General features: G+C 37.3%; 1 protein-coding gene across 1 annotated transcript in view; it reads right to left on the minus strand.

The window, feature by feature from the left end:
- BMX (BMX non-receptor tyrosine kinase) overlaps nt 1–13176 on the minus strand; it is a 45628-nt gene that overhangs the window by 15584 nt on the left and 16868 nt on the right. Inside the window, exons 7-13 of the mRNA XM_014544300.1 lie at nt 11209–11384; nt 8399–8467; nt 7669–7722; nt 7071–7125; nt 5501–5580; nt 2877–3004; nt 596–670 (exon numbers count right to left, since the gene is read on the minus strand). Of these exons, the coding sequence (XP_014399786.1) occupies nt 596–670; nt 2877–3004; nt 5501–5580; nt 7071–7125; nt 7669–7722; nt 8399–8467; nt 11209–11384 (637 nt within the window). The remainder of the gene's footprint in view (nt 1–595; nt 671–2876; nt 3005–5500; nt 5581–7070; nt 7126–7668; nt 7723–8398; nt 8468–11208; nt 11385–13176) is intronic.

The following is a 13176-nucleotide window of genomic DNA, read 5'->3' on the forward strand; positions in this document are numbered from 1 at the left end:
GTATGAAACTCATGCACTTGGGTGGTGGGAGGCCTCTCAGCCTGGCCTGTGCCCTCTTGCAGTCCGGGAGCCCTTGGCGGATGTCCAACTGCTGGCTTAGGCCTGCTCCCTGCCTAAGCCGTCAGTCGGACATCCTTACCACTGCAGCTGCGCTCGCCAGCCATGAGCTAGGCTTCTGGCTGAGCCGTGTTCCCCCTGTGGGAGTGCACTGACCACCAGGGGGCAGCTCCTGTGTTGAGTGTCTGCCTCCTGGTGGTCAGTGCATGTCATAGCGACTGATCTTTCTGCTGTTCAGTCGATTTGCATATTACCCTTTTATTATATAGGATATATAATATATCTTTATTGATTTTAGAGAGTAAGGGAGAGGAAGAGATAGAAACATCAATGAGAGTGAATCATTGATTGGCTGCCTTCTGCACATTGGACCTAGCCCACAATCCAGGCATGTGCCCTTGACCAGAATCAAACCTAGGACCCTTCAGTCCGCAGGCAGACACTCTATCCACTGAGAAAAACTGGCTAGGGCTATATGTATATTTTAATTAAAAAATGGTAGGAAATAGAGTTTAAGAGCCCAAAGATATGTCCATACCACTTCCCAAAGACACGGAGGTGGGGACCTTGTTGGCCTTGGTCGACACAGGGTGGCGGAGTCGTGTGATCATGCCTGCAACAGAATCAGCATCATGTTATCACATCACATCACATCACATCACATCACATCACATCACATCACATCACTTCACACCTCTGCTTATACTCTCTCCAGAGCAGCTGGAAAAGCAGAGTTCAGGATGGTGATATGCAGAGAATGAATCCCTTCTGTTCATAGTCATCCCGTAGTTGTATCAGTTTGCTTGACTTGACTAATTAGCTCAATGTAAAGCAAAAATTAAAAGAATAAAACCACTTTATGTCATCTTGAAAATCCCATCAAAGTGAGTGACTTGATAGAGTTTATTTAAAAAATTCCCACTTATATGTTGCTATCTTTTTATAGTCATATATTTAAATATGTATAAAAACAGCACACACATTTGGTTAAAAAAATCAAACAGTGCAGAGGGGTACAAAATAAAAAGTAAACCACTTGACTTAAAAAAAATTAAACTGTCAAGTCATTTTAGTTGTTTACATCAAGTTATGATAAAGCTGGATTAAAATAATCATAGTATTTATATTGGCTTGAGAGAACTCATTCAAAAATATATGCTTGTTGCTTTAATTGTGTGAGGCTTTCCAAGTCCTAGAAATTGTCACAGGTGTTCTTTTTCTCTCCTTCCTTTTTCTATATTTATTTACTTTTTATATGAGTGGTTCACAAATGTTTTAAATCTTACACCTTTAATTGTAAAATAATATTAGTGCACTCCTCCAAAATATGTATTTACACAATTGCTGCTGTATTGATACATTATGTGAATCATAGTGTCCTCACAAATAGAAAAGTTAAGAGAATGAGATTTTAAAAACCAATCTAAATAAACATTTTACTGTTTTGTTTTTTTCTTATACCCTGTGGGGTTGCTTGTGCATGCTCTGGAGAGGAATCATCGCACTTGGAGATGTCTATATAATCCCTTGCCAAGGATCCTTTGGAGGCACTACAGGTTAAAACAAATAATTGATGAAACTGGGACAAAAGAAAAAGTCAAGCAGGAACCAAAATTAAAGCGAGGAGTGAGTCCAATTCACTTAATGTGCATGTAATCAGGTTAGGTAGAGTTGCACGATTTGACTCTGAGCCCACAGCTTATTACTCACTGTTGGAAATTCATCCAAGCACTGCCTCTAAGTGGCACTAGTCTCAAAAAGACATTTAGAGGGGATTTATTTTTTTAACTGATTTTTTCTACATTTATTGAGATGTTACTTACATATATATAACTGTAAGGTGTATAATGTGATGATTTGGTACATGTATGTATTGTGAAATGTTTTCCACAATTAGGTTAGTTAACACTTCCATTAGGAGGGATTTCTATATACAGTTTTGCCAGTCAATCAGGCAAAATTTGGTGAAGATGTGTTCGTGAAGATGAAGGCTGTTGCTGTTGGTGGGAGTGTACATTTCTGAAAAGCATTTGACAATCTTTAAATTTTAAACTTTCTTAACCATTATCTCAGAAATTACCTTTCTAGGGAATTTGGCTACAGAAACACTCTGAAACATAGTTGCACCGAGCTATGTTGGCAGGACTGCACTGAAATATTAATTGTAATTGGAAAATAGTGCATATGATCCAACTGTTAAATCAATATAGGTGAATATCTTATGAAGTAATTCTATAATAGATTTCTCTATAGCTGTTAAATAGACCAAAGTAAGCTATACGTATCTGCATGCAAAGACCTCCAAGACATGTTGAGTAAAGAAAGCAGCTGGAAAGTGGCATGTGTAGAATGATCTCATCTCAGTAAAAATATGATGTATCTATTTATACATATACATATATACAATTAATGAATAATAAGTGTTAGTACCAGCATATAAAAAATTCTTCCAGAACAGACACCAACTTGTATATCATTGGAGAGATAACCTCCATGGACGTATCTATAATGTTTAAATTTTGCAATCAACTTCTATAGGTAGAAAAAAACCCGCAGATATTTTTATAAAGACAATCTCTACGTCTAAGTCATTCAGCTCACTCAACTTAAATTTAAATTTTCTGGCATTATAGAGTTTATAATGTTATATTCCAGGAAATATGGGTTAAAAATCACAGCAGGCATAGAGGTTGAGAACATTTTTTTTCTTACTTTCATGGTTCCCTATAATAATTGAGAATATTAGGAGGATCAGTAGCATCCAAGAAAACTGATATTTATCAACAAGGACCCATAAAAGAAAAACTGAAATAACTTACCTGCTGAATTGTGTTGATGATAGTGAATAAGCTTTGGAATGGAATCAAAACAGTAGTTTTCTGCCAGGTACAATTTGTTCTCAGCATTTGTATGCACATGGTAATGTTTGACGGTTCCTTTCTTATCACTAGTAAGAAAGAAAGACTGTTAGAACATTTTTAATAAACAATTGAAGCTTCATTGCATGATGGTTAATCATCTTAGGTGTATTTGAAAATTTTGGAGAGGGGAGTCAGAGAGGGTTTCCCAGTCTTGATATCTGGCATTTTTCTGGGGGTATCCATGACAATTACCAATTATGAAAGAGGGCTCTTCTCTGAACTCAACATATCCTTGGTGCACATACAGAATTCATGTACAATAAAATTCCAACTTTCCAACTGTTCCTCCCTTAGTAAGTGTAAAGCTGGAATCTTCTTTTGATGATTGAAAGCCCTGCAATTCTTCAGGATCATTATTCTAAAGAGTAATTCTTTTTAATGGTAATAATGAAAATTAAAATGTGGGAAGCAATGGTGATTAGGCTGTGGGTATTCTTCCCTGGTGTATGGGTAGGAGGCTCTCTGTGGCAGTGAAACAGGCAGGATGGAGTGGGTGGGGATGTCCTTTAATTCCTCATGTAAACTTGTACCTTTTTTACATAAAACATTTTTCTTTTGCTCTACTTTTAGAAGACAGTGGTGAATTAGGCTAACTGATTTAGGCTAACCGGGAATAATATGTCTGTCTTAGATTTGAGAGGATTGCAGAGTGGTTAAGAACTGGACTTTGAGTCCAGTTCTACTGCTTGCTGGCTACCTTATCTGGTTGTTATAAAGATTGGAGAGATTATATACATACCAATCTGCATTATGCTTGGCACATAAGAAACTGCTAATAAATCATTGTTGTTGCAATGCCAGCCTAGTTAAAACTGCAATTATAAAAGGGAGGAAGGGTACTTTCTTGTTGCAAATGGCTAACCAGCTCTTAGTGTCAGTATGAAACTCATTCAAGCCCATTGATGGTGTTTAGTAAAAGAAGGCTTCTGTATTCATTGATTTGGATTATTTTAATTTGATTCCTTATCCATTTGCTGATTTTTCTACCTGGTCACCTCAAAAATAAATCTGGTGTCAAGAAACTTGACTAGAAAGACTTCTGATATGAGGTTTGGCTAAAACTGCAGGACCAGAGGGCCACAGAGCTTTTGATATTCAGTGAACCAAGTCTTTTACCAGTTCTTCCTGAGTTGGCTTCAGCCAGCATCCAGATGTGCAACCTAGTACATGAGATGCATCGGGGAATTCTGGCATTGGAAAATTCCAGATGACTGCATAGAATACATCCTATTCTTTCAAATTGGAGATAGAAAATGTGTAAAAAGTCTCTCAAAATAAAATAACTTTTAAATCACTTAATTATTGCAAAAATACATATATACACCACAGGGCAGGACACATGGAGAAGGCAGCAAGGCAGAGGGTCATTCAATCCAATCATTAAAAGAGGATTGCACACACAGAAAAAAAATTTTGCTCAAATGCTTCTAATCAAGTTTTGTTCATGTTATTATTTCAGAACATTGGGAGTTTCAGTGTAGGAACAAGTGTGGTTGAAGGAACATGAACTTTGGGCTGTTAAAGGCCCAGCTTCAAATTGACATTTATTAATCTTGTGGGTGGGTCTTTATAAGCTTTCTTTGAACCTCAGTCCTCTCATCTGTAAAAAGGTGTAAATAAAAACAGCTTTCCTATTTGCTTCACAAGATGATTAGAAGGAAAAAAGAACTAACAACCAATGGGAAAGCGGCTTGTGAAACTGAAGTGGGATCCTGATGTTGGTAAGGGTGATTTGCATAAGATGACTGGAGAGGTCTTTTATGCCTAGGTGTTGGGATGGAGGTGGTGGAGCAGGTAGAATTATTACTCTTTCCTAACAACAATAATAGTAATCGGTATTAGTTTATTGAGTGTTTACTATATGCCAGGCACTGTTCTGATCTGATACACAAAATTACTTTATTAATGGAACATAATAAACATTATCATGTTTCATTTTCAGATAAGGAAGTTGAGGCACAGAGTTTAAGAAACTTGCTCAATGCCTGAAAGCTTTATAAATGGTAGAGTCAGGATTTGGAACTTGAGGAGTAGCTTCATATCAGAACTCTTAACCCCATGGAGAGGCCAGTATCCTAGAAAGAAGCTATTTGGGGAACACAGCTACATTGATTCAACCTTTTGCTAACTCTGCACCCACTGTAAAAACTAACTTCAGATGTTGGAGTAGGTTTCTCAGCCCAGCTTGTGACCAGGACCAACAATGTAGAGGCTCCAATGCTATTTTTCTCTTTCTAGACTTGGGACTGAATTGAGAGGAGTAACCCAGGGTTCCTTTAACAATTATTTACTGACACATGCTGTGCACTGGGCACTTTGCTGCAACCTGGGATAGGCAGGAGAGGATCCCTGAGAACAGCCTCTTAGAAGTAGCTGGGAGAAAGGCCACTACAAATAGTCTCGTTCAACATAAATACTTTGATCTAAAATTTCAGAGTTGAAATATGATGACTAAATGACCAGCATATTCAAAGAATACACAAGAAAAATCAAAAACAAAAACAAATCCATGTCATACTTACTTCACAGCCTTACTAAATAAAGACACTGTGTACATTCCCACTTGACTGGAATTTCTAACCATAAATGCTCCTTCTTTTCCCTGAAAAGGAAGGAAAATGAAAAGAAACAGAAAAAATTTTGTTGTCCTTGAAAATGATTTTTTTTTCCTGGTAGGCAGTAGGAAACTAGATCTTTTAGATTCGCTTTATTTTTTTGTACTTTTTAAAAAATTTATCTTTATTGTTGAAAGTATTGTAGATGTCCCCTTGTTTGTTTTTCCCCCATTGACTCCCTCTTCCCCATAGTCACCCCTCCCAAACCTTCACCACCCTATTGTCTGGGTCCATGGGCTATGCATATATACATATAAATTCCCCGGTTAATCTCTTCCCACCCCCACTTCCCCACCCCCACCTCCATCTGAAATTCACCAGTCTGTTCCATGGTTCTATGTCTCTGGATCTATTTTGTTCATCACTTTATTTTGTTCATCAGTTTATTTTGTTCATTAGAGTCCATAAATGAGTGAGATCATGTGATATTTATCTTTCTCTGACTGGCTTATTTCGCTTAACATAATACTCTCCAGGTCCATCCATGCTGTTGCAAATGTAAGAGATCCTTCTCATAAATTCACTTTAAATCTCACTGATGGCACAGATTATTCAACAGTTGGTGCAGAAGGGGACCCACAGTGTAGCTTTCTTCCTTTTCTCATTCAGTTTCTTTACAGATCTACCCTGTGTGCTGCAACTTTTTCTTACCAGCTAACTTTGAATCCTCCCTGATAATTTCCTCTGTTTTGTATTTATGTAAGCCTAATGTTTTAATCTTTCAGAAATAAAATTTAAAAGCACATATCATCATATCATACTCTTGAAAGTTTTAGAAAACCAAAGGTGTAGAACAAATCTTTTAGTTCTATGCTCAACTTGTCTTTCTTAAGGACTTGTGTTAATTCTAAACAAATCCACATTCAGAAAGAGTAGATAAAAAACTAAGAATGTGTCAAAATACCAAGTTAGTGAAGTCCTCTCTCACTTTGACTCTTGGCTGGACCATGTGACTTGTTTTGGCCAATGAGACATTAGCAAACATGAAAAAAACAGAGACTTGATAGTGCTTGCACTGAACTGTAGGACTCATCCTCTTCAACCACTGCCTTGAGATTACCATGCTGTTAGGAAGCTCAAATTAGCCACATGAAGAAGAACTACGGCATCCAAGTTGATTAATTCAGCTAACCCCAACCCCCCAGTGACTGCATCCACATGAGTGACCCTATACCAAACCTGCATAAAAACTGCTAACCCAGCTGAATCACTTACAGAATTGTGAGAAATCATAAATGTTGTTGTTTCAAGCCATTAAATTTTGAAGTGGTTTATTACACAGAACTATATAATGGGAACAGGGGAAGTAGCTATATGTGAAGAGCATGGTAACCTATAGGCTGGACAACCAACACTATGATGATGTGACTGCCTAATTAGCACTAAGGTTTCTATAAAAAGTGCATTATCCTCTAGAGTCTAGACCCAACAATAGAAAGAGATTCTTAGGCGCTATTTTAAAGATCAGATTATTTACCTTTTGTCTCAGTAACTGTTCAGCTTGTGACCTGGAGATGTTACCTGCAAACCAGCTACAATAGGAAAGAATTCAATATTTGACAGTTAGTAATGTTTAATTGCATAATTTGTCATTCAGCTTTCTAACCTATAAATTGAGACATTGGCCTAGATCAGGGATTTCCAAACCTGGCTGCTCCAGAGAATCACCTGAGGAACTTTTCAGAAATACAGATTCCTGAATCTCCAATTCTGATTCTGGGTAGGGCCTGTATATCTTTAATTTTAAATGGGTTGGCATTTAAGAACCTTTGGCCTCCTTCTAGGTCAGTGGTTCTCAACCTTCTGGCCCTTTAAATACCGTTCCTCATGTTGTGACCCAACCATAAAATTATTTTCGTTGCTACTTCATAACTGTAATGTTGCTACTGTTATGAATCATAATGTAAATATCTGATATGCAGGATGGTCTTAGGCGACCCCTGTGAAAGGGTCATTCGACCGCCAAAGGGGTCGCGACCCACAGGTTGAGAACCGCTGTTCTAGGTGATCTCTGAAATACAATAGAAACATCTCTGTCTAGTTTTAGAGAGACACAGAGAAATTTCAAAACTCACTCTTGGTTATCTAGGTTTTCCTCTTCTTCAGATGAACTTGACTCAGGGAATCCCCTTAAGAAGAGAGGAATCAAATGAATAAAAAACACACCAAGAAATAATCCAAGTATCTAGCAGTACAATATCAAATCCCACCCTGTTTTCATCCACGTAAATGAAATGTAGACTATTAGATTTCCCTTTTTGCACTTGGGAAGGTATCAGCAAAGTGAAGAGAGAGTGACTCAAAAACTGAGTTCATGCTCAGTTTAATGAGAAAATGGCTGTTTGATACAAGAAGTCCCCAGGAGGCCCCCAGGAATGTGGATTTCATTGAGTCTTTCAGAAAAGTGGGCTCATGAAATAGATGAAGATGCCTTCAGGGGCAGCTGTAGTATAAAGTTAAAAAAAAATCGCAGGTTGTGTATAGAACTATTCTTAGAGAAGAGTTATTCAACTCTAGGTTATTTATTTTTCCTCCTGCTAGAGATGCCTGGGCCAGGTATATTAGTGTTCATGTTAACATCAGTGTGCATCACTAATGATGGAAGTGACAAATCTGAGTGAGGGTAATGGTAACCCACAAGTTATCAATTCAGACCAATTTAAGGTTTCAGAGAAGCAAACTACATAGATTAGGGGGGTTTACTTCAAATGTAAAGTCTAGTTGCAAAATTGCTGCAAATTTGGTTAGTTTTCCTGCAAATGAAAGCAAATCCCCAGGGTAAAGGACTGTCTGAATTTGATATACCATGACATCTTTGAGGTGCTGTGATTCACAGTTTTTTCTCTTTGGTTGCTGCATGCAAAATCCTCACTGCTATAAAAAAAGAGATACATTTCATAAATTTATATTTATTTCTAAATGTTAAATGACAAAAGTAATTTTGTTAGATATGTTTTAGCTTTATTAAACATTGCAACCCATGTGTTTCACTTGCTTTGGAAATTTAAGCTGATGAGTCATGGTCACATTTCTGTCCTTGCAGGGTCTCCAATAAAAAGCAGTGGTTTGACAGTATTCATAGACAAAAGCAAATTGTTAATAATGGCTCATAATTGCCCCAAACAATAGAAAATTTGGATTAATAAAACATCTTTACTGGTTTTGCCCTGCTTTTCTTATAGATATATGCAAGCATTCTATCGCATCCATGTTTAAAATAGGTTATTTTTTTCTTTGCTGTTGTGATCAGAATTAAAAGTCTTGAAAATACTGAACTTTTAACTCCATGTAGACACAGATGGATGAGCAAAATTTTTATCATCCTCTGTCATCCATCCTTTTCTCTTTGATTTTGAGTGTTGAGCAGAGCATGAGGACTTATCCAAGTTCAAAGTCTGTTTTACTTGGAATGTAATACCTATTTCCTGTTTGCCTTCATATCCCAGGCTCTTATTCAAAAATCACACTTCAGAACTGACAAGTTTTCTTAACAAGGAAATACTCCTCTGGTTCCATTTCCAGGAGTGCCTCCCTCTCCACCTTCCCAAACATCCTTACTCACTAGTATAGCTTTTTCACTTCATCTCTTCAGAAGAAAATCCATATTTAAAAATGCTAAAATATAGTTAAAATTTTTCAACTAAAATTTTTTAATTAAAAAGTTTGTCCATATAATGAATTGCTATATAGACATTCAAAATAGTGAGGTAGGTTGCACAGCAATGTGAATGTACTTAACACTACTGAACTGTACACTTAAAAATGACTAAAATGGTAAATTTTGTTATGTTGTACCACAATTAAATTTTTTTAAATTAAAAAATAGGTATATCTTCATGTATGCAAATGGGGAAAATATCTAAGATGTTAGGTAAATAGAGCAAGTGGCAAAGAAGACTATATGGTAAGAACCTGATTTTTTAATTCTATATATATGGCAACGTGCATAGAAAACATTTTAAGGAAAATACATAGAAGAATCTACAATGTTTGAATGCTTTAATTAGAACATGGTTTATTTTACTGCTCAGAAAAAATAAAGAGTAAAAAGCAGCTCAGGCTAAGATAGTATGAATGACAGAAAGTCAGACGTACTTATATGAGTTGAGAATCATGACTGTATTTTTACAATTCAAGCTCCATGAAGACCTTTTAGCAATTATTATAATTCGTTTATAGGTGATGTAATGCTGCTCATGCTAAGAAGTGATTAATCAATCCTTTGTTCAGACAGCTAGTTTCCTGAATTTCTAGGGAAAAACCTAGGGTTGGGACTATATCTTGGGTGCAAAAGCTAACGGTGGTGTAAAAAAAACTCAGTATCCAAGATAAATAGTGTTTTAATAAAATATTTTTTAAATAAAAATTAATGCAAAAAATCCATGATGAACAAAATATCAACATTTTAAAGAAAGCTAGGATTTGGCAATCTATGAGTTGGTAGTTCTGCAGCAACCCCATATGAATCAATAGTGCTGACTACTTATTTGAATACTGGTCAGTCAGTTTCACTGCACACCTCCCTCGATCAATCACTTGGGCCTCTGGCAGGGAGGGGAGCTGGCACAAAGTTGACATGACATTCACCCTCCTTGAATCTGGGCTTATTGTCTCCTTCCAAGAACACTAGGCTTCAGGCAAATAAATGTAACTCCTGTCCTCAGACACCAGCTATAGATTAATACATTTGGATTCTATCTCCACTTTGAAATGAAAGCTACCATGACTTGTTATACTGAAGACAATAGCAAGAATACATTTATATCATTTCACGTTCCATATAGCCCCTATGGCTGTATCATTGGTACAGTGAGGCATTTGCTTTAGGTAAAAATGATGAAGATGGAAAAAATAAAACAATAAAAGGACAAGGGAGAAAACAAAAGAGATACATGGTGAGTCAGAGAGATTCTCTGCATGCTTTGTAAAGAAATACAAACACCAGTGCCCTGGAGGGATGCTAATAACTGGGTGAGAAGATGTCAGACAGTGAATAGCATGATGGGAAGGAAGTATAAGGCAGCACATAAGGAAGGGTAGTCAATTGACCCTTTCTCTATTGTCATCTTACAATTCAATTTCATATTTAGTGAGCATCAAGTGTGGGGCTGACTTGGTACTAAACCCCAGAGATATACAGTTTAGGTACTGTCTTCAAGGTAGTTTCAATTTTGGCTTTAGGTAGCCTCTTTTGGCTTAAAAACATGAGACTAATCACATCCTCGGGAGGCAAGCTTAAAATGCTACTTGTCATTTGGCCAGTGATGCCCAAGCACTTTACAAGTCAGCCCACTCTAAACTCTCTTCATATAAAGAACATAATTTAAATATTCTGAGTTCTGGAATGTGGGGTTATTAGTAGGGAAGGGGAAAGAAAGAAGATGGAATAAAACGCTGAAGTGTTACTTAGATCATTAGATTGGACAGACTGAATGGAAATACTGTGCTGCTCAGTCCCAGTGGGGCCACTGCTTCTGGCTCAAACAGTGAACATTTTGTAACAAGACAACCCTATCTCGGCTAAGACCTATGTGGTCCTTTGAGAATGAGGTCCAAGGCAGTGGTGTAATGTTTATTCTACCTGCTGAGCAACCAGACTGAGAACTGAGGTTTACCTTTTCAGTTTTCTTACTTGCCACCAGTCAGGGCATTCTTCCATTGGAACATACTGCATATTGACGTTTGGCTGGGAGTCATACCTTTTCTTTGAGTTACTTTCATACTGGACTAGAGTGGTACTTGAAGATGGTTCATCCATTTTGAAAATAGGAACTGCTCGAGGAATCTTCAGCTTTGAAGGATAATATATATTAATAGATCACAGTGAAGCACACAGATTCATGTACCAGGAACTAACAACCTAGGTATATCAGATCTTAAATTAAAAATGAAGGAAGTAAAGAGTGAAGGAAGGAAGGAGGGAGGGAGAGAGAGAGGAAAGAAGGGAGGGAAGGGGAAAAGAGAAAACAAAAGAAAGAGAAAGAAATAGAGTGAAAGAAAAAAGAGGAAGGAAGGAAGGAATATAACAGAAACTGTCAACTTTGCTGGTTGGAGTTTGTAGTGGTAGAACCATATTGAAAAGCTGTTTACAGAATCGACTAAAGCTGGACATGGACATACCCTATGATCTAGAAAGCCTATATACATAGCCAACAAGGAAATCAAAAGACATGTAAAATAATGCTCATAGTAGAATTATTTAAGTTAGCTAAAATTGGAAATTACCTAAATTTTATCAGGATAAAGATATTGTGGTTGTAATAGGCTAGATCAGGGGTCCTCAAACTTTTAAAACAGGGGGCCAGTTCACTGTCCCTCAGACCGTTGGAGGGCCGGACTATAGTTTAAAAAAAACTATGAACAAATTCCTATGCACACTGCACATATCTTATTTTGAAGTAAAAAAACAAAACGGGAACAAATACAATATTTGTATTTGCATGTGGCCCGCGGGCCGTAGTTTGAGGACCCCTGGGCTAGATAATGTTCCCTCAAAGATGTTCACATCCTGGTCCCTAGGACCTGTGAATATGTTACCTTACATGGTAAGAGGGACTTTGTAGATGTGATTAATTTAGGGATCTTGAAGTGGGGAGATTACCCTAGATTATTGGGGTAGGTCCAATATAATCAAAAGAGCCCTTATAAGAGGAAGACAGGAAAGTCAGATTAAAGAGAAAATGTGTGTATGGAAGCCGAGATCAGAGAGGAAAGAAGATGCTATCCTACTGGCGTTGGAGATGGAAGAACGGTTCAGGAACCAAGGAACACAAGTAGCCTCTAGTCTAGAACCTGGAATAGATTTCTCCCTAAAATCTCCAGAAGGAATACAGCTTTGTGGACCCATTTTAGACTTATGATCTTCAGAACTACAAAAGAATAATTTTTGTTGCTTAAAGTCACTAAATTTGTGGTCATTTGTTACAACAGCAATAAGAAACTAATACAGTGAGTTCTGGCCAGTTTTCTCAGTGGTTAGAGTGTCGGCCCACGCACCAAAGGGTTGCAGGTTTGATTCCCAGTCAAGGGCACATATCTGAGTTGCAGGATCACTTGCGCCACCCCTCCTCCCCAGGTCAGGGCTCATTTGAAAGGCAACCAATCTATGTGTCTCTCTCAACTCCATGTTTCTCTCTCTCTCTCTCTCTCTCTCTCTCTCTCTCTCTCTGTCTCTCTCTCTCTCTCTCTCCTACTCCTACTCCTCTCCTCAGGTGATGATTAACAACAACAAAAAAAGAAACATACAGTGGCATATTCACACACTGGAATTCTATATGGCAATGAGAATAAATTATAACCACATAATAAAAAATGAGAAAATCTAATAAATTGGACAAAAGAAGTCAGATAATAAATGACTATATGATTCCACTTATATAAAGGTTCAAAGCAGGAAAATAATCTATAATGCTATAAATCAGGCTAGTGATTACTCTTGGTGGAATGTAGTAACTGAAAGGAAGTATGAGGGTACCCCTAGGGTTCTGTGATCTGTTCCTTAATGTGAATGTGGGTTGTAAAGATGTGTTCAGTTTGTAAAAATTTATCAAACTGAACATATTTAGGGCTTGTATACTTTTCTA

Source organism: Myotis brandtii, unplaced genomic scaffold, assembly GCF_000412655.1.
Source record: "Myotis brandtii unplaced genomic scaffold, ASM41265v1 scaffold359, whole genome shotgun sequence".
NCBI classification, from domain to species: Eukaryota; Metazoa; Chordata; class Mammalia; order Chiroptera; family Vespertilionidae; genus Myotis; species Myotis brandtii.